At 36.1% G+C, this 13,852-nt stretch overlaps 1 protein-coding gene across 1 annotated transcript in view; it reads right to left on the bottom strand.

Moving 5' to 3' along the window:
* Positions 1-5,194: 5,194 nt before the first annotated feature.
* Positions 5,195-13,852, bottom strand: part of LOC118851229 (GLIPR1-like protein 2) — a 35,877-nt gene continuing 27,219 nt past the window's right edge. The window contains exon 3 of the mRNA XM_036760727.1: positions 5,195-5,308. Within this exon, the coding sequence (XP_036616622.1) occupies positions 5,195-5,308 (114 nt within the window). The remainder of the gene's footprint in view (positions 5,309-13,852) is intronic.

Genomic DNA, 13,852 nt, shown 5'->3' on the forward strand with positions numbered 1-13,852 from the left:
CATTCATACATATCTGATGACATCCTTTATGCTACTTTTCCAATTCAATTCGTTATTAAAAATGTTTTACCATTTACAAACTCATTGTCCACCTCTCCATTGTTATTTGGGTGGTACCTCAACTTTAATTCTTTGGAAGTTGTGGTATTTTGTGACTGTCAGCCATAAAATATCCCTGGGAGAATATTATTGTTTTAAAAAATGAATCTTTTTCTCAGGGAGAAGTATAAGGTCATTAAAAGTGATACGCATTTTCTTAAAGGCTATGTAAACCACTCTTTCCTTCATATTCAATTGTGCGTCCAATTCAGAGGCCATCCAGCCAAATAAACATCATAATATGGGTAATAGACATTTTTCATCCACTTAGTTTTTCCTATTTAGATAGGCTGAACTGTTAAATTATTATCAGTCCCATTTAGGAGGCTTTGTAATGTTCTGGAATCTCAGGTAATCAACGCTGTCATCTGTAAACAGGAGCTTCTGGAATATCTCACCATATGATAGAGATTACTTCTTTCATTTATACTCTGTGCTGGACATTCTCCTTGAAAGTAGCCATGAACTCCCTCTGTTTTATGACTGGCTTGATATTAGCAATTAGAAGATTGTTGAACAAAATTACTTCTGCTGAATTTTTCAAGGAATATTTTATGATTTTAAAATATGCATGGAAGACATTTATTTTGAGCAGCATATTCCTCTATGAAATTACATACTTTAAAAAATATATATGTAAATATACAAAACACATATTTGATTTTGTAAAAGTTTATCCAAATCTTCACACATTTCATTGAGTTCCTCAGTGGATGATACTATTAAATAACCTTTGTGGTACCCCCACTGAGTCACTCCCAACAGTCTGCATTCACATGAGCAGCTTAGGTCCCCCAGGGGGAAGCTACTTCTTCAGGTTGCTCTTCTAAGACTGAAAAGCTCATAAATGCCTATAAGTATGCTTCTCATTGACAAACACCCAGTAGACATTATTAGATGGAATAGCAAAAACATTAGGTAGAAAACATTCCCTCTATAAAACTAGGGAATGTTCTCCCACAATAAATACAATGTTTGTGACCTCATACTTAGATCAGTGGTAGTGAGGCAGAGGTTAATGATAAATCTGTGGCAAAGGCAACTCACTACTAATATTTCAGTGCTCTGTGGAAATTCTGCCAGGCTCACTACTTGTTCCACATTTCTCCTCTATATCACCTCCAGGCTCTGTTAAAATGCTGCTTTGAGACACTGCTAAACTCTGTGAGAAAGGATAGGGATGATAGAAATCTCCTTAGTTCTTCTACAGAGCTTGAGCTCTGAGTCTTAGTACCTTCTAAGCAGTAAGTAGGAAAGAAGACCTTGAAAACTTCCTGGAACAATACTTTGTAGTCCATGGCTGAGAGCTCTCACCCTAGTTTATGGTGACTAATACATTTCCCAAATCTTCATCTCTGTAGACTAGATTATAACCAGGCAATGGCCATTCACCAGAAAGTCACCAAAAGTTCTGAGGTTCAGGGTTCATCAGATTTTCAAATTCTTAAACTTCTCCTCATGGCACACACATGCATTGTGTGCTCTGGGGACAAGTCTACTGGCGGTTTACCTCGTTTCCTGTTCTTTTCATATGTCAATGAGCTATATTCAAAGACTCAAATCCCTTACTAGGTACAAATGAATATGTGTATTCTTTAAAAACTTCAAAATGAACTACTTGAACATGAGAGCAGCTCACCTTTACATCTTATTTTCTGTTATGTGCCATTTTAATTTTCAGAAGGCATGTCCTTACACATTCATATACCATACTTTTATTTTTATATTTCTATGTCAAAAACATACTTAACAATTTTAAAAATTTATTTACAATAATTTTTAAGCCATTCCCTAATTGATTGGAACTTATGCTGATTTAATTTTTTTTGCAAACATAAAGAGTTCTGTAATAGATATTTTGGTATATGTTGGACCTTCATATCAATGTTTTACATTTGATATATGTGTCTAGTTTTAGAATTTCTTGTTAAAGTATATCAACATTTAAATTAGTTTTCTTGGATAAGAAAACTCCAAATTCCAAATTGAAATCCAGAATGGATTTAGACAGTGTGTCCGTGTTTTTGTCTTTCTAAAAACCTTCCAACACTGACTGTTTCCATCTTTGTCAATTTGGAAGGATGAAAACCTCAAAGTTGTTTTAATTTAAATTTCTCTTACTATCAGTGATTTCAAACATGTTTTGTGTCAATTCCCATATATTTTGTAGAGCAGAATTGATATTTTGTTCCACTCTGCCAATTTGGTCTAGTTTTGTGTTTGTTTTTAGTAATACAAGATATTTTAATTTTATGTACTTGTAGTTGTCCATTTTATCTTTTATGAGCTCACATGGACCACCTATAGTTAAGAAGAATCCTTCTAAGTTTAATTATGCAAGATCTCCATTTTCTGTATAGCCATTTCTTCTTGATGCAGCACTTTGGGGACTATGATATTAGAATACAAATATGATGGTTCAGTTGACTTTGATTGTGAAAGTAATTTGTTATAGAAAAATTCGACAGTTTTTTTTCTATGTTTGTATTATGTGTATTTGTTGTTTCCTACTCTTGAATGATGATCTGGCTTAATTAAGCTTTCTATAAATTTGTTTTTTCTTTATTATTTCTTGCTATTTTAGGAGATGCTGCCGCCAATAAGTTTCACTATCTTCCTCCATAAAATCTTTTTTTTGTTTTAGAATTTAAAATTTTTTTATTTATGGTAATTTTTAAAATTTTAAACTTAAATACAAAATTAGAAAAAAATATTGCTATGTACACAGCAGACCATAAGAGAGGTCATTTCAGGAAAACCTATATAATAAATACTACACTTTGTTTTCAAAGCTCTCCAACTTTTCATTACTTCCTTGTTGGTTTTCTTTTGCTCTCTGCTATGCACTTTTTTCCCCCTCCTGCCCTTTACCACCCTAAAGAAGGCTACAAGTAAGTGTGGCTATTTATGTATATGTGTGTGTGTATGTACATGCATATATATACATAGATATCCATAAACATACACATATGTACACATATGCACTCACACACATATATGTAAAACCATGCTATGTTTATTTCCTCCCATCATCCATTTCCCTGAAAGTGGATAACATCTTCCTTCATAAATCCAAGTCTGTCCATGTTTTCCTAAATCAGTCAGCTCATTGTTTCCTATAACAACAATATACCAACCCAATCACATGTGAAATGAAAGAGAATGAAATAGGTCAAGAGAACCGAGAAGACTGAGGAATTGAGATGTTAGGGTGTTTGAGGGAATATTAATATTGATGTTGAAATCCCTTAGTATGAGGACAGCTGGAGAGAAAGACTATTAAGGCATTAAATTCACTGGGGAAGGAAGGTGGATGTCCTGGGGGTTGGTAGATAATGTCTATCAGAATCTTGATTTGGTGATAAATTTGATAAGTAAATACACTTCAAAGAATGAAAGGTTACTGAGTGATGGCAGTAGAGGGATATTCTGGAAGTGAGACCAGGTAACAGAAGTATTTTGAGTCCATCACCATGACCAGTGAACCAAGGGGTATGAGTGGAAGTACAACTAGTACTGAAAAGAGTGGCCAAGGATACCATATCATTAGGAGGGAGTCAGATCACAGTGAGAGCCAAAAAGAGGGAGGGAGTGGGAAAGGAAAAGTTTTAAGATGAAAATGAGTTTTTTAACCACGGAGTTTGTTAACCAGAAAACATAGCAGACAGGACAGACTAAGAAAGGGAGCAGTAAGGGATAAGGAATGACATTTGTCCAATGACAGCCAGGAGTTTAACATCACTGGAATGTGAGTGTATGGGGTAGGGGGCCCGCTGGTATGGTAACCATTAAGGAATGAGTCCAAGAAGAATATAGGCGACTGGAGAGAAGTCTGCTAAAAGAAGGAGGTGATTAGACTAGCAAAGATTCTCCCTTGAGGTTCAGCCTCATAGCATATGGAGATGTTAAGTCCTATGAGGCTCAGGAGGCCAGACTCACATGGCAGGCAAAAGTGCAGCATGGGGGAACCTAGACAGTACTCAGTAGGTGGCAATTCGGGGCCTGATCTGAGAAATGCTCTAGAACACTGTAGAAGGCTGGGGCAAAGACAGAGACCACAGGTCAGTGGGCTGATTCTGAAGCTGATGAAAGACATCCCAGAGAAATCTCTGGAGCAAAATGAAAACTCAAAAACATCATAATAAAATAGAGAGTTTCCAAGTAAAAGGAAAAAAAATTATACTAGTATCCAAATAGAGTTCAGATACCAAGGAGCCACAATAGGAATTACACAATACTTAGCAACTACAAATATAAAGAAGAGGAAAACTTGAAATACGATATTCCAAAAGGCAAGAGATAAAATTTTACAAAACTAAGTATAATCATACAAAGATGAAAATGAACTTTTAAAGGAATGAGGATTTCCAAGCATTCTTGATCAAAAGACCAGAAATGAGGGAACTAGTAAGTTTAGTCTGGAAAAGAGAAGACCTTGCTACCAACATTATTGCGATCTTTAAATATTTGGAGATGTATATGTGTGTCTATATCTATATCTATATCTATGTCTATATCTATATCTACATCTCTAAAAATTTGAAGATTACAATTGTATATATATACATATATATAATATGTCACATCACATATATATATGTATAAAAATATATACATATATATATATATATATATATATATATATATATATATATATATATATATATATATACTCACACATATTTGTGAGTGTGTGTATACATATATACACCAGGAAGGAAAATTAGACTTACTCTGCTTGGCTTCGGAGGATAAAAACTAGGACCAATATGTGGAATTTACAGGGAGGCAGATTTTAGTTTAGTGTTAGGAAGCTCCACTATCAGAAAACGAAGGGGCCATTTAGGGAGGCAGTTTATTTTCAAGCAGAATTGTTGATTGATCACTTGTTAGAAGGGAATTCATGCTTTAAATGAAATAAAGGATGATATAGTCATAAGTTGAAGCAAGTTACGTCTAAGGTAGCTCCCAGCTCTAACACGATATAATTCTACAGGTGGAACAATAATAACATGACAGTAAGAAACCACTATTATATCATATCATATCACTGTCATCTAATACATTTATGGATATTATTCTTTTCTTTCCACATTCAACTTATTGCCTTAATCTTACTGCATAGCATATCCCGGCATTCATCTCCCTCGTTACATTGGGTACAAAATCTTCCTGCTTTATAGGGCCTTCTCATAGGATTTCCACCGTAAAAACAGAAAAAAAAACCATTTTGTTAGAATATCAATTTTCATATGAATTTAAATAACACGTATCTGTCAATTCTTAACAAAAATGAATTAAGAAAATGACCTCAAGGAAATATTTAACCAAGAAAATAGATCTTTCTGTAACTATTGTTCTTCATGTACCAGAGAGAAAGCAGCATAATTTAAAATGAAAATTTATTTTAAAACTTTCCCTGATTTTAACCTCATATAGAAATTTTGTCTCCCACAACTGCTAATCCACCTCCCTCAATTTATATCACAAATTATACTTCAACCCCTTGGTTTTCTGAGTCTTAGTTTCATCATCTATAAAATGTGGATAATAGTGTTTATACTACTGACCTTGCAAGGAAATTATAAGAAAAGTATTGTTTTTTTTTACTTGAAAGTAATACATCTATATCTATCTATCTATGTATATGCATATATATGTGCTATTTCCTATAGCAAAATTTAAAAAGAAAATTAAGTAAAGAGAGTTTTTAAGGGTATTAACATGTTTGTTTGAGGGGAAGATGACAATAATCAATCTTGCTGACTGACCAGCATAACGGAAAGTATATAGATATATTAACTATGTCCAATAAATATAGGATCAGAAAGATAATTTAAGGTAAGGCACAAACTTCTATTGTTTAGTGAGATAAAGTACATTAGCATAACAGAATCAAACAAGTAGAAAAAGCAGTGACCAACTTCTAAGCAGAAATGTACAGGGTAACAGAATGAGCCTTTGAAAAACAACATTATTTTTAAAAGGGAATATAGGGAAGGACAAATCAGATCAGTTCAGAGGCAGGTAGATAGGGATGTTCCTTCCTGGAACTGAGAAGTATACTTGGAGTCCAACAAAAAGTTAATGTTAGGACTAAAGGCGTCAGCCCGTCATCCTAGAATAAAGTTCCAAATACATACATGGATTCCAAATTTTAGAGTGGGAAGAGATCTTAAACCACCAAAGCTATCAGGAGGAAGAAAACTCAGGTAAAAACTTATAGCACAAGCAGATAAATCCACAGAAGATATTAAAACAAAAAAGAAGATACTGACCAAGTAACTGAAATAAATTAAATCAATTCTATTGCAAGACAAAGAAGACTGAACCAATACTTGATGAAGCAGAGAACCCTGTGGATTCCCATAGCAGCATGAAACTCCAGGAAGATGTTCCCAAATGTGGAAAGAAAGAAATCAAAATCTCAATACAAGCTAAAAGGGAACAAAAGGTAGAACTCATGGCCCGCATAGCAGAAATAACTAGCACAAGAGAAAAACTTCAATCCATGGTGGCACACCTCTCCAAAATATGAACAACCTATTGAGAATACACACTGAAGTGAAAAGCAATCTGGAAGAAAATCAGCAAGAAAAAGAAACATTAAAAGAATACAACATCTCCTTACTAGCAAAACAGACTAATTTTGAATACAGGATGTACAGAAACAGCTAAAAGATGAAAAGCCTTCCAGAACAACGTAACAAGAAAGAAATCTGTTTATCACAATGCAATAAAAATTCAAGAAAAACCCCAGAATTTTTGAATATGGAAATAAAGCAAAAATCACAAAAACATCTACAGATCCTTTCTAGAATTTAACAAGTAAAATGACAACTAATTCCACAAACAACTAGGAAAAGACCTTCAAAAATAAAGGAAGTTTGAATAAAATAAGATTACCTTGCACCCACCAGAAGTCACAAAGGGAATTTGGAATATATTCCAAAAAGCAAAGGAGCTCAAGATAATACCTAAAATGATGTACCCGGAACACTCAGGTTTAATCACCAATAATAAAAAAAAGATGAATGAATGTTCAGAAAAAGAGAGGCATTCTGGAGTATTCCTCAAAAATAGATCTAAACATATCATATGACTTTTGAACACATCAAAGAAAAGCTATAATATCAGAGGAATCATTAAGACATTCCTCATTTCATTTGTACGTAAGGGGATAAAGATAAAAGAAGAACGTAAAGAAATAGAAGTGATAGTAGAGGAAGAGGCTTGAGAAACCATGGATTAAACCTCACAATCCCATCCCCCTACCACAAGTGATTCAATGTATTTTGTAGGACTAAATTACAGAATGGAAGGGTACATAAAAAAAGGAGAGAGGAGACGAAAGATAGAGGGGAAGGTATGATGTGGCCTAATCAAGTTAATGGCAAATAAAGAAGGAAAAATACCTCCTTTAGTCTCTCAGCAAAAAGAGGAGCTACGAGTAAATGAGTGAAGTGACAAATGAAGGGAATGAAACAAGAAGACACAAAAGAAAGATCTTATCAGCAGTGGGAGGAAGTCCTATTGACGGATACTTCCATGTGGGGAGAGATATGTTTTTTAATAGGAGATGAGGACCTTATAATGGGTAAGATCTTCAGTGATTTGTTGCCCAGGTAGTCCACTTCCTCTGAGTGAGTGTTGTGCCTCTCTGGACAACATCCTGCCTCAGAAGGGGAAACAGTTTAGTTTTGGACACTTTGGGTTTAAGATGTCTAGGGACATCTAGTGTGAGATGTCTAACAGGCAGTTGGAGATAACGTAGGGCTAACAAGAAGACCAGAGAGTTATCTGCACAGAGATAACAAATAAAACCATGGGAGCTACTGAGATGACCAAATGAAATAGTATACAGGAAGAAGAGAAGATGGCTTAGGACAGAGCTTTAGGAGATACCCACTGGGGCGTAACTTGGATGAAGATCAGCAAAAGAGAGAGGAAAGATCAGATGGGTAGGAGAAAAAGCAGTAGTGTCATGAAAATGTAGACAAGAGAGTATCAAGAAGGTTACTCATAGTGTCAAAGGCTGTACAAAGAACAATAACAATGAGGATTGATAAAAGGTCTTGATTGAGAGCTCATCACTAACTATGGAGAAAGCATATTTTGGTGAATTGAGGGGATCAGAAGCCAGATGGTAGAATATCAAGTGAGTGAGAAGAAAGGAAGTGGAGGCACTTATTGTAGATGGTTTCAAGTTTAGCCACAAGTGAGAGGAAGGATATGGAGATGATAACTAGAAGGGATAGGATACTGAGGGGTTTTTTTAAGGATGTAGAAGAAATGGGCATGTCTGTAGTCATTAGGAGAGCAGCCAGTAGACAGAGACTGAAAATTAGTGAGAGAGTAGGGATGATAGAGGGGGAAATCTGCTGTAGATGGGATGGAATGGGATCACTTGTGCATGCAGAGGGGTTTGCTTGGCAAAGAGAAGGGCCACCTCTTCCTGTAACGCAGAGGAGGAGATACTGGAATAAGAGAGCACTCCACTCCTGGGGGCTCATCATATTGGTGCTATACTTAGTGTGGACAATATATTAGCTTTAGTATCACTAAAGCTCAGAGTTCTGGAACTCAAGGAATCCACCTAAGGGCCCCAAGTAGCAGGATTACAGGCATGTACCACCATGCCAGCTATATTAACACATCCTTATGTAATCCCATCCAATTTCCAATATTTGCCCTTATAAATTTCTCTTGATTCCCACATTTGCATTTTAAAGTTTATACTGGGCTCTAGTCTTTTCATCAATAATGCTTGGAAGACCTCTTTTTAAAATTTCATTTCTCCTCACATGAGATTATACTCAGTTTTCTGGGCAAATTATTCTTGGTTGTAAGCCTGTATTTTTATAATATGCAAGCCCTTATTTTTGGTCATAGTTTTCAAGTAGTCCAATGATTTTAAATTATCTCTCTTTGAACTGTTTTCCAGATCAGTTGTATTTCTTAGGAAGTATTTCTTATATATACATATATATCTTTTATATATATATATATATGCATATATATATATTCTCATGTACATTTTTCAGTATTTTGACTTTTAATATTTCTCGTCACATGGAGTCATCAATTTCTCTTTAATATACTTCTCCAACTAACTATTTTATCAGTGGGTTTTGTCCAAGCCTCAGCCTCGGATCAGTCCTATCTGCCACCTATCTGCCACTTTTGCTCCTACACACATGCTGCTGAATGAAGGTGGAGAAAAATATGCAGCTATTCTGACTGGGTCCACAACAAATTTATGTTACCCAACCTTAACCGGGCCCTCACGGTCACTAGGCAAACATACTATATCTCTGTTAAGGGCTTGCTAATCATATTTTAAGAATTTGTTAATGAAAACTGCCCAAATAAGTTAGAGAATATCCACAGCAAAAAGATTATCCAAAGCTCCTCTGATCTTGTCCTGAAAGAAACCCCAAAATGAAAATTCCCAGAAATGTTATAGCCAAAATCAAAAGCTTCCTATGTTGAAGAAAAATACTGCAAACAGCCAAATAAACGATCAGTGTCAGCGTCACATAAAATTTTATAGCTTACCACTCTAAATGAGTGGAGATCTTGAAATAAAATATTGCATTAAGAGCACTATCCCATTCTCCACAATGGCTCTTTCAAATCTTTTCATCCCTTTTCAACCCTTCCTTGGCTCCCTCTTCCTCTCTGCTCTTCACTGGGAACCTTGCCTCTTATCTTACAGAATACAATTGAGGCCATTTACTGTGAGCTCCCCCTTCTCCCCTCTTCCTTATCTTATGCCACTTATCTGCCTTCTGCCACTACCTCCTCCTTCACCCACTTCACATGAAGAAATGGTTTTACTCTTTGCCAAGGCCCACACTTCACTACATTAATGATCCCATCTCTTCCAGTCTCCTCCAACAGATTATCCCCTCTGTCACCCTCCACTCTATCACTTACTTTCAATCCCTCTCTTTTACTGGCTCCTCCCCCTACCGCCTACAACCATATCTCCTGCTTCTTGGGAAAAACAAAACAAAACAAAAAAAAAAAAACCTCTCACTGGATCCTTCCATACCCACTATTGTTCTGTATAACTTCTGCCCTCTGGAGTTAAATTCACTTTCTTTCCTGTCACTCTCTTCTTAACCCTTACAATCTGGCTTCCAACCTCATTACACCACCCCAAACTACTATCTTTAAAGTTACCAGTGATCTTTTAATTGCCGATTCTAATGGCCTCTCTCAATCATCATTTTCCTCAAACTATAGCTTTTTGTTGTTTAAAATTTTTATTTAGTATTTTACTCTTTCCCAATTACAAGTAAAAATAATTTTTAACATCTATTTTTAAAACTTTGAGTTCCAAATTCTCTTCCTTCCTCCCTCCCCTTCACCCCAAATTGAGAAGGCAAGCAATTCGGTATAGGTCATACATGTGTAGTTATGCAAAACATTTCCATATAAGTCATGTTGTGAAAGAAAACACAGACCAAAAATGACAACAACAACAACAAACAACAAAAACCTCAAGGAAAATGAAGAAAGTAAAAAAGTATGTTTCAATCTGCATCCAGACACCATCAGTACTTTCTTTGGGGATGAATAGCATTTTTCATTGTAAGTCCTTCCAAGTTGTCTTGAATCATTGTATTCCAAGAATAGTTAAGGCATCCACAGCTGATCACCTTACAATATTGTTATCTATTTGTACACAGTACATTCCACTTTACATCAGCTCGTGCACTTTACATCAGTGATGCCAAGTGAGTCTTTCCAGGTTTTTTCTGAGAGCATCCTGCTCATCATTTCTTATAGCACAATATATTCCACCATAATCACATACCACAATTTGTTCAGCCATTCCCCAACTGATGGTAATCCCCTCTATTTCTAATTCTTTCCCACCAGAAAAGAACTGCTATAAATATTTTGGTACATATAGGTCCTTTTCCTTTTTTATATATCTCTTTTGGGATATAGACTTAGTTGTCGTATTGCTAGGTCAAAAGGTATGCACAGTTCCAACACAATGGTTGAATCAGTTCACAACTCCATCACGTGTCATTAATGTCTCATCTTTCCCACATCCCCTCCAACACATCATTTTCCTTTTTTGTCCTATTAATGAATCAAAAAGGTGTGAGGTAGTACCTCAGAATTGTTTTTAATTTGTGTTTCTCCAATTAAGAGTGAGTTAGAGCATTTTTATATGACTATATATACCTTTGATTACTTCATCTGAAGACTGTTCGTGTCTTTTGAACATTTATCAATTGGGAAATGACTGTTACTTTTATAAATCTGAGTTCTCTTTATGTTTGAGAAATGAGGCCTCTATCAGAAAAAACTTATTTCAAAATTTTTTTTCAGTTACTATTGCTAACTGTATTTCCTTTCATCCTATACCACCCTCTCCCTCTTCAAAAGGGTTTTGCTTCTGAGTACCCCCACTCCCAATCAAACCTCTCTTCTATCACCCCCTTTCTCTTATTCTCTTTCCCTTCTGCTTTCCTATAAGGTAAGATAGATTTCTATACCCAATTGAGTGTGTACATTATTTCTTCTTTGAGCCAATTCTGATGAAGGCAAGGTTCACTCATGCCCTCTCAACTTACCTCCTCTTCCTCTCCACTGCAAAAGCTTTTTATTGCCTCTTTTACGTGAGATAATTTACCCCATTCTACCTTTCCCTTTCTCCCAGTACATTCTTCTCTCTCCCCTTAATTTTTTTTAGATACCATCCCTTCATATTACCTTTTTATGCTTCTCTTGATTCTTGTATTTGAAAGCCAAATTTTCTATTCAGCTCTGGTATTTTAATCAAGAATGGTTGAAAGTCTTTTATTTCATTGAATATCCATTTTTTCTCCTAAAGGATTATATAACGTTTTTCTGGGTAGGTGATTCTTGGTTGTAATCCTAACTCCTTTGTCCTCTGGATTATCATATTCTAAGCCCTCTGATCCTTTAATGTAGAAGCTACTAACTCTTGTGTTGTCCTGACTGTGGCTCCACAATACTTGAATTATTTCTTTCTGGCTGCTTGCAATATTTACTCCTTGACCTGGGAACTCTGGAATTTGGCTATAATATTCCTAAGAGTATTCACTTTGGGACTGCTTTCAGGGGGAAATTGGCAGATTCTTTCAATTGATATTTTATCTTCTGGTTCTAGAATATCAGAGCAGTTTTCCTTGATAATTTCTTGAAAGATGATGTCTGGGCTCTTTTTCTCATGGTCCAATAATTTTTAAATTATCTCTTCTGGATCTATTTTCCAGGTCAGTTGTTTTTCCAATGAGATATCTCATGTTGTCTTCTATTTTTCATTGTCTTAGTTTAGTTTTGTTTGTTTCTTGATTTCTCATTAGCTTCCACTTAGCCAATTTTAATTTATAAAGAATTATTTTCCTCAGTGAGCTTTTGTACCTCCTTTTCCATTTGGTCAATTCTACTTTTTAAGAAGTTTTTTTTTCTTCAGTGAATTTTTGTGCCTCTTTTTCCATTTGGCCAGTTCTCCTTTTCAAGGCATTCTTCTCCTCATTGGTTTTTTAAACCTCTTCTAAAATTTAGCCTAGCATGTTTTTTAAGGTGTTATTTTCTTCAGTATTTTTTGTGTCTCCTTTACAAAGCTTCTTTTTTCATGATTTTCTTGCATCACTCTCATTTCTCTTCCCAATTTTTCTTCTACTTCTATTACTTGATTTTCAAAATCTTTTTCTGAGCTCTTCCATGGCCTGAGACCAATTCATATTTTTCTTGGAGGATTTGGATATTGGAGCTTTTACTCTGTTGTCTTCTTCAGAGTGTGTATTTTGATCTTCCTTGTCACCATAGTAACTTTCTGTGGTCAGAATTTTTTCTGTTGTTTGTTCATTTTTCCTGTTTATTTCTTGACTTTTAACTCTTTGTTAAAGTTGGGTTCTACTTCCAGCATCGAGGGCACTGCAACCCAGGCTCCTAGAGTTTTGTGCAGCTGTTTTCAGAGATACTTCTAGGGACCGGTAAGTTTTCACTTCTTCCAAGGTGGTATGATCTAAGGAGAGGTATGTTTACTACTCTCCTGTCCTGTGCTCTGGTCTGCAAGTGACCACAAGCACTCATTTCTGCCCTGAACTGTGATGACAGTTCCTGCTGTACTGCAGCTACAAGCTCTGGGGTGCCAGTGCTCCTTTTTACCCTGGGATTGCCCCCTGAGGATTGCAATCCAGATCTGAGTATGGCCAAAGCAATTCTGCCCCCAATGCCAGCAAACAGACCCCCTATAATCTCCTTCTGATCAGTTATTTGATCCCCCCTTATAGTCTGTGGCCTGAGAGCTACAGAAGCAGCTGCTACCACTGCTGATTCAATGACTCCCAAGGCCTGCTCCTGGTTTGCTGGGTCTGAGTCTGTGCTTGCACGGCTTGTGCTGGACTATGCTCCCCTCTCGCTCAAGTGCTACAGACCTTTCCTGTTGACCTTCTAAGTTGTCTTTAGCTGGAAAAATATTTCATCCCTTCATTTTGTGGGTTCTGCTGCTCCAGGAATTGTTTTGTGGCATTTTTTGAGGTTGGGGGAGAGTTCAGGAGAGTCACTGCTTTTTCTCTGCCATCTTGGCTGCACTCTATATAGCTTTTGATGCTGCTGATCATCTTCTTCTCCTGTGTCCTGCTGTTTGCAGAGCTAGTTCTAGGGATCTGTAAGTTTTTGGTGCTTCCAAGATAGTGTGATCCAGAGAGAGGTATGATCACTGCTCTATAAGGTTGTGCTCCGGTCTTTACCCAGGAAA

This window comes from Trichosurus vulpecula, chromosome 5 (genome assembly GCF_011100635.1).
Source record: "Trichosurus vulpecula isolate mTriVul1 chromosome 5, mTriVul1.pri, whole genome shotgun sequence".
Lineage (NCBI taxonomy): Eukaryota > Metazoa > Chordata > Mammalia > Diprotodontia > Phalangeridae > Trichosurus > Trichosurus vulpecula.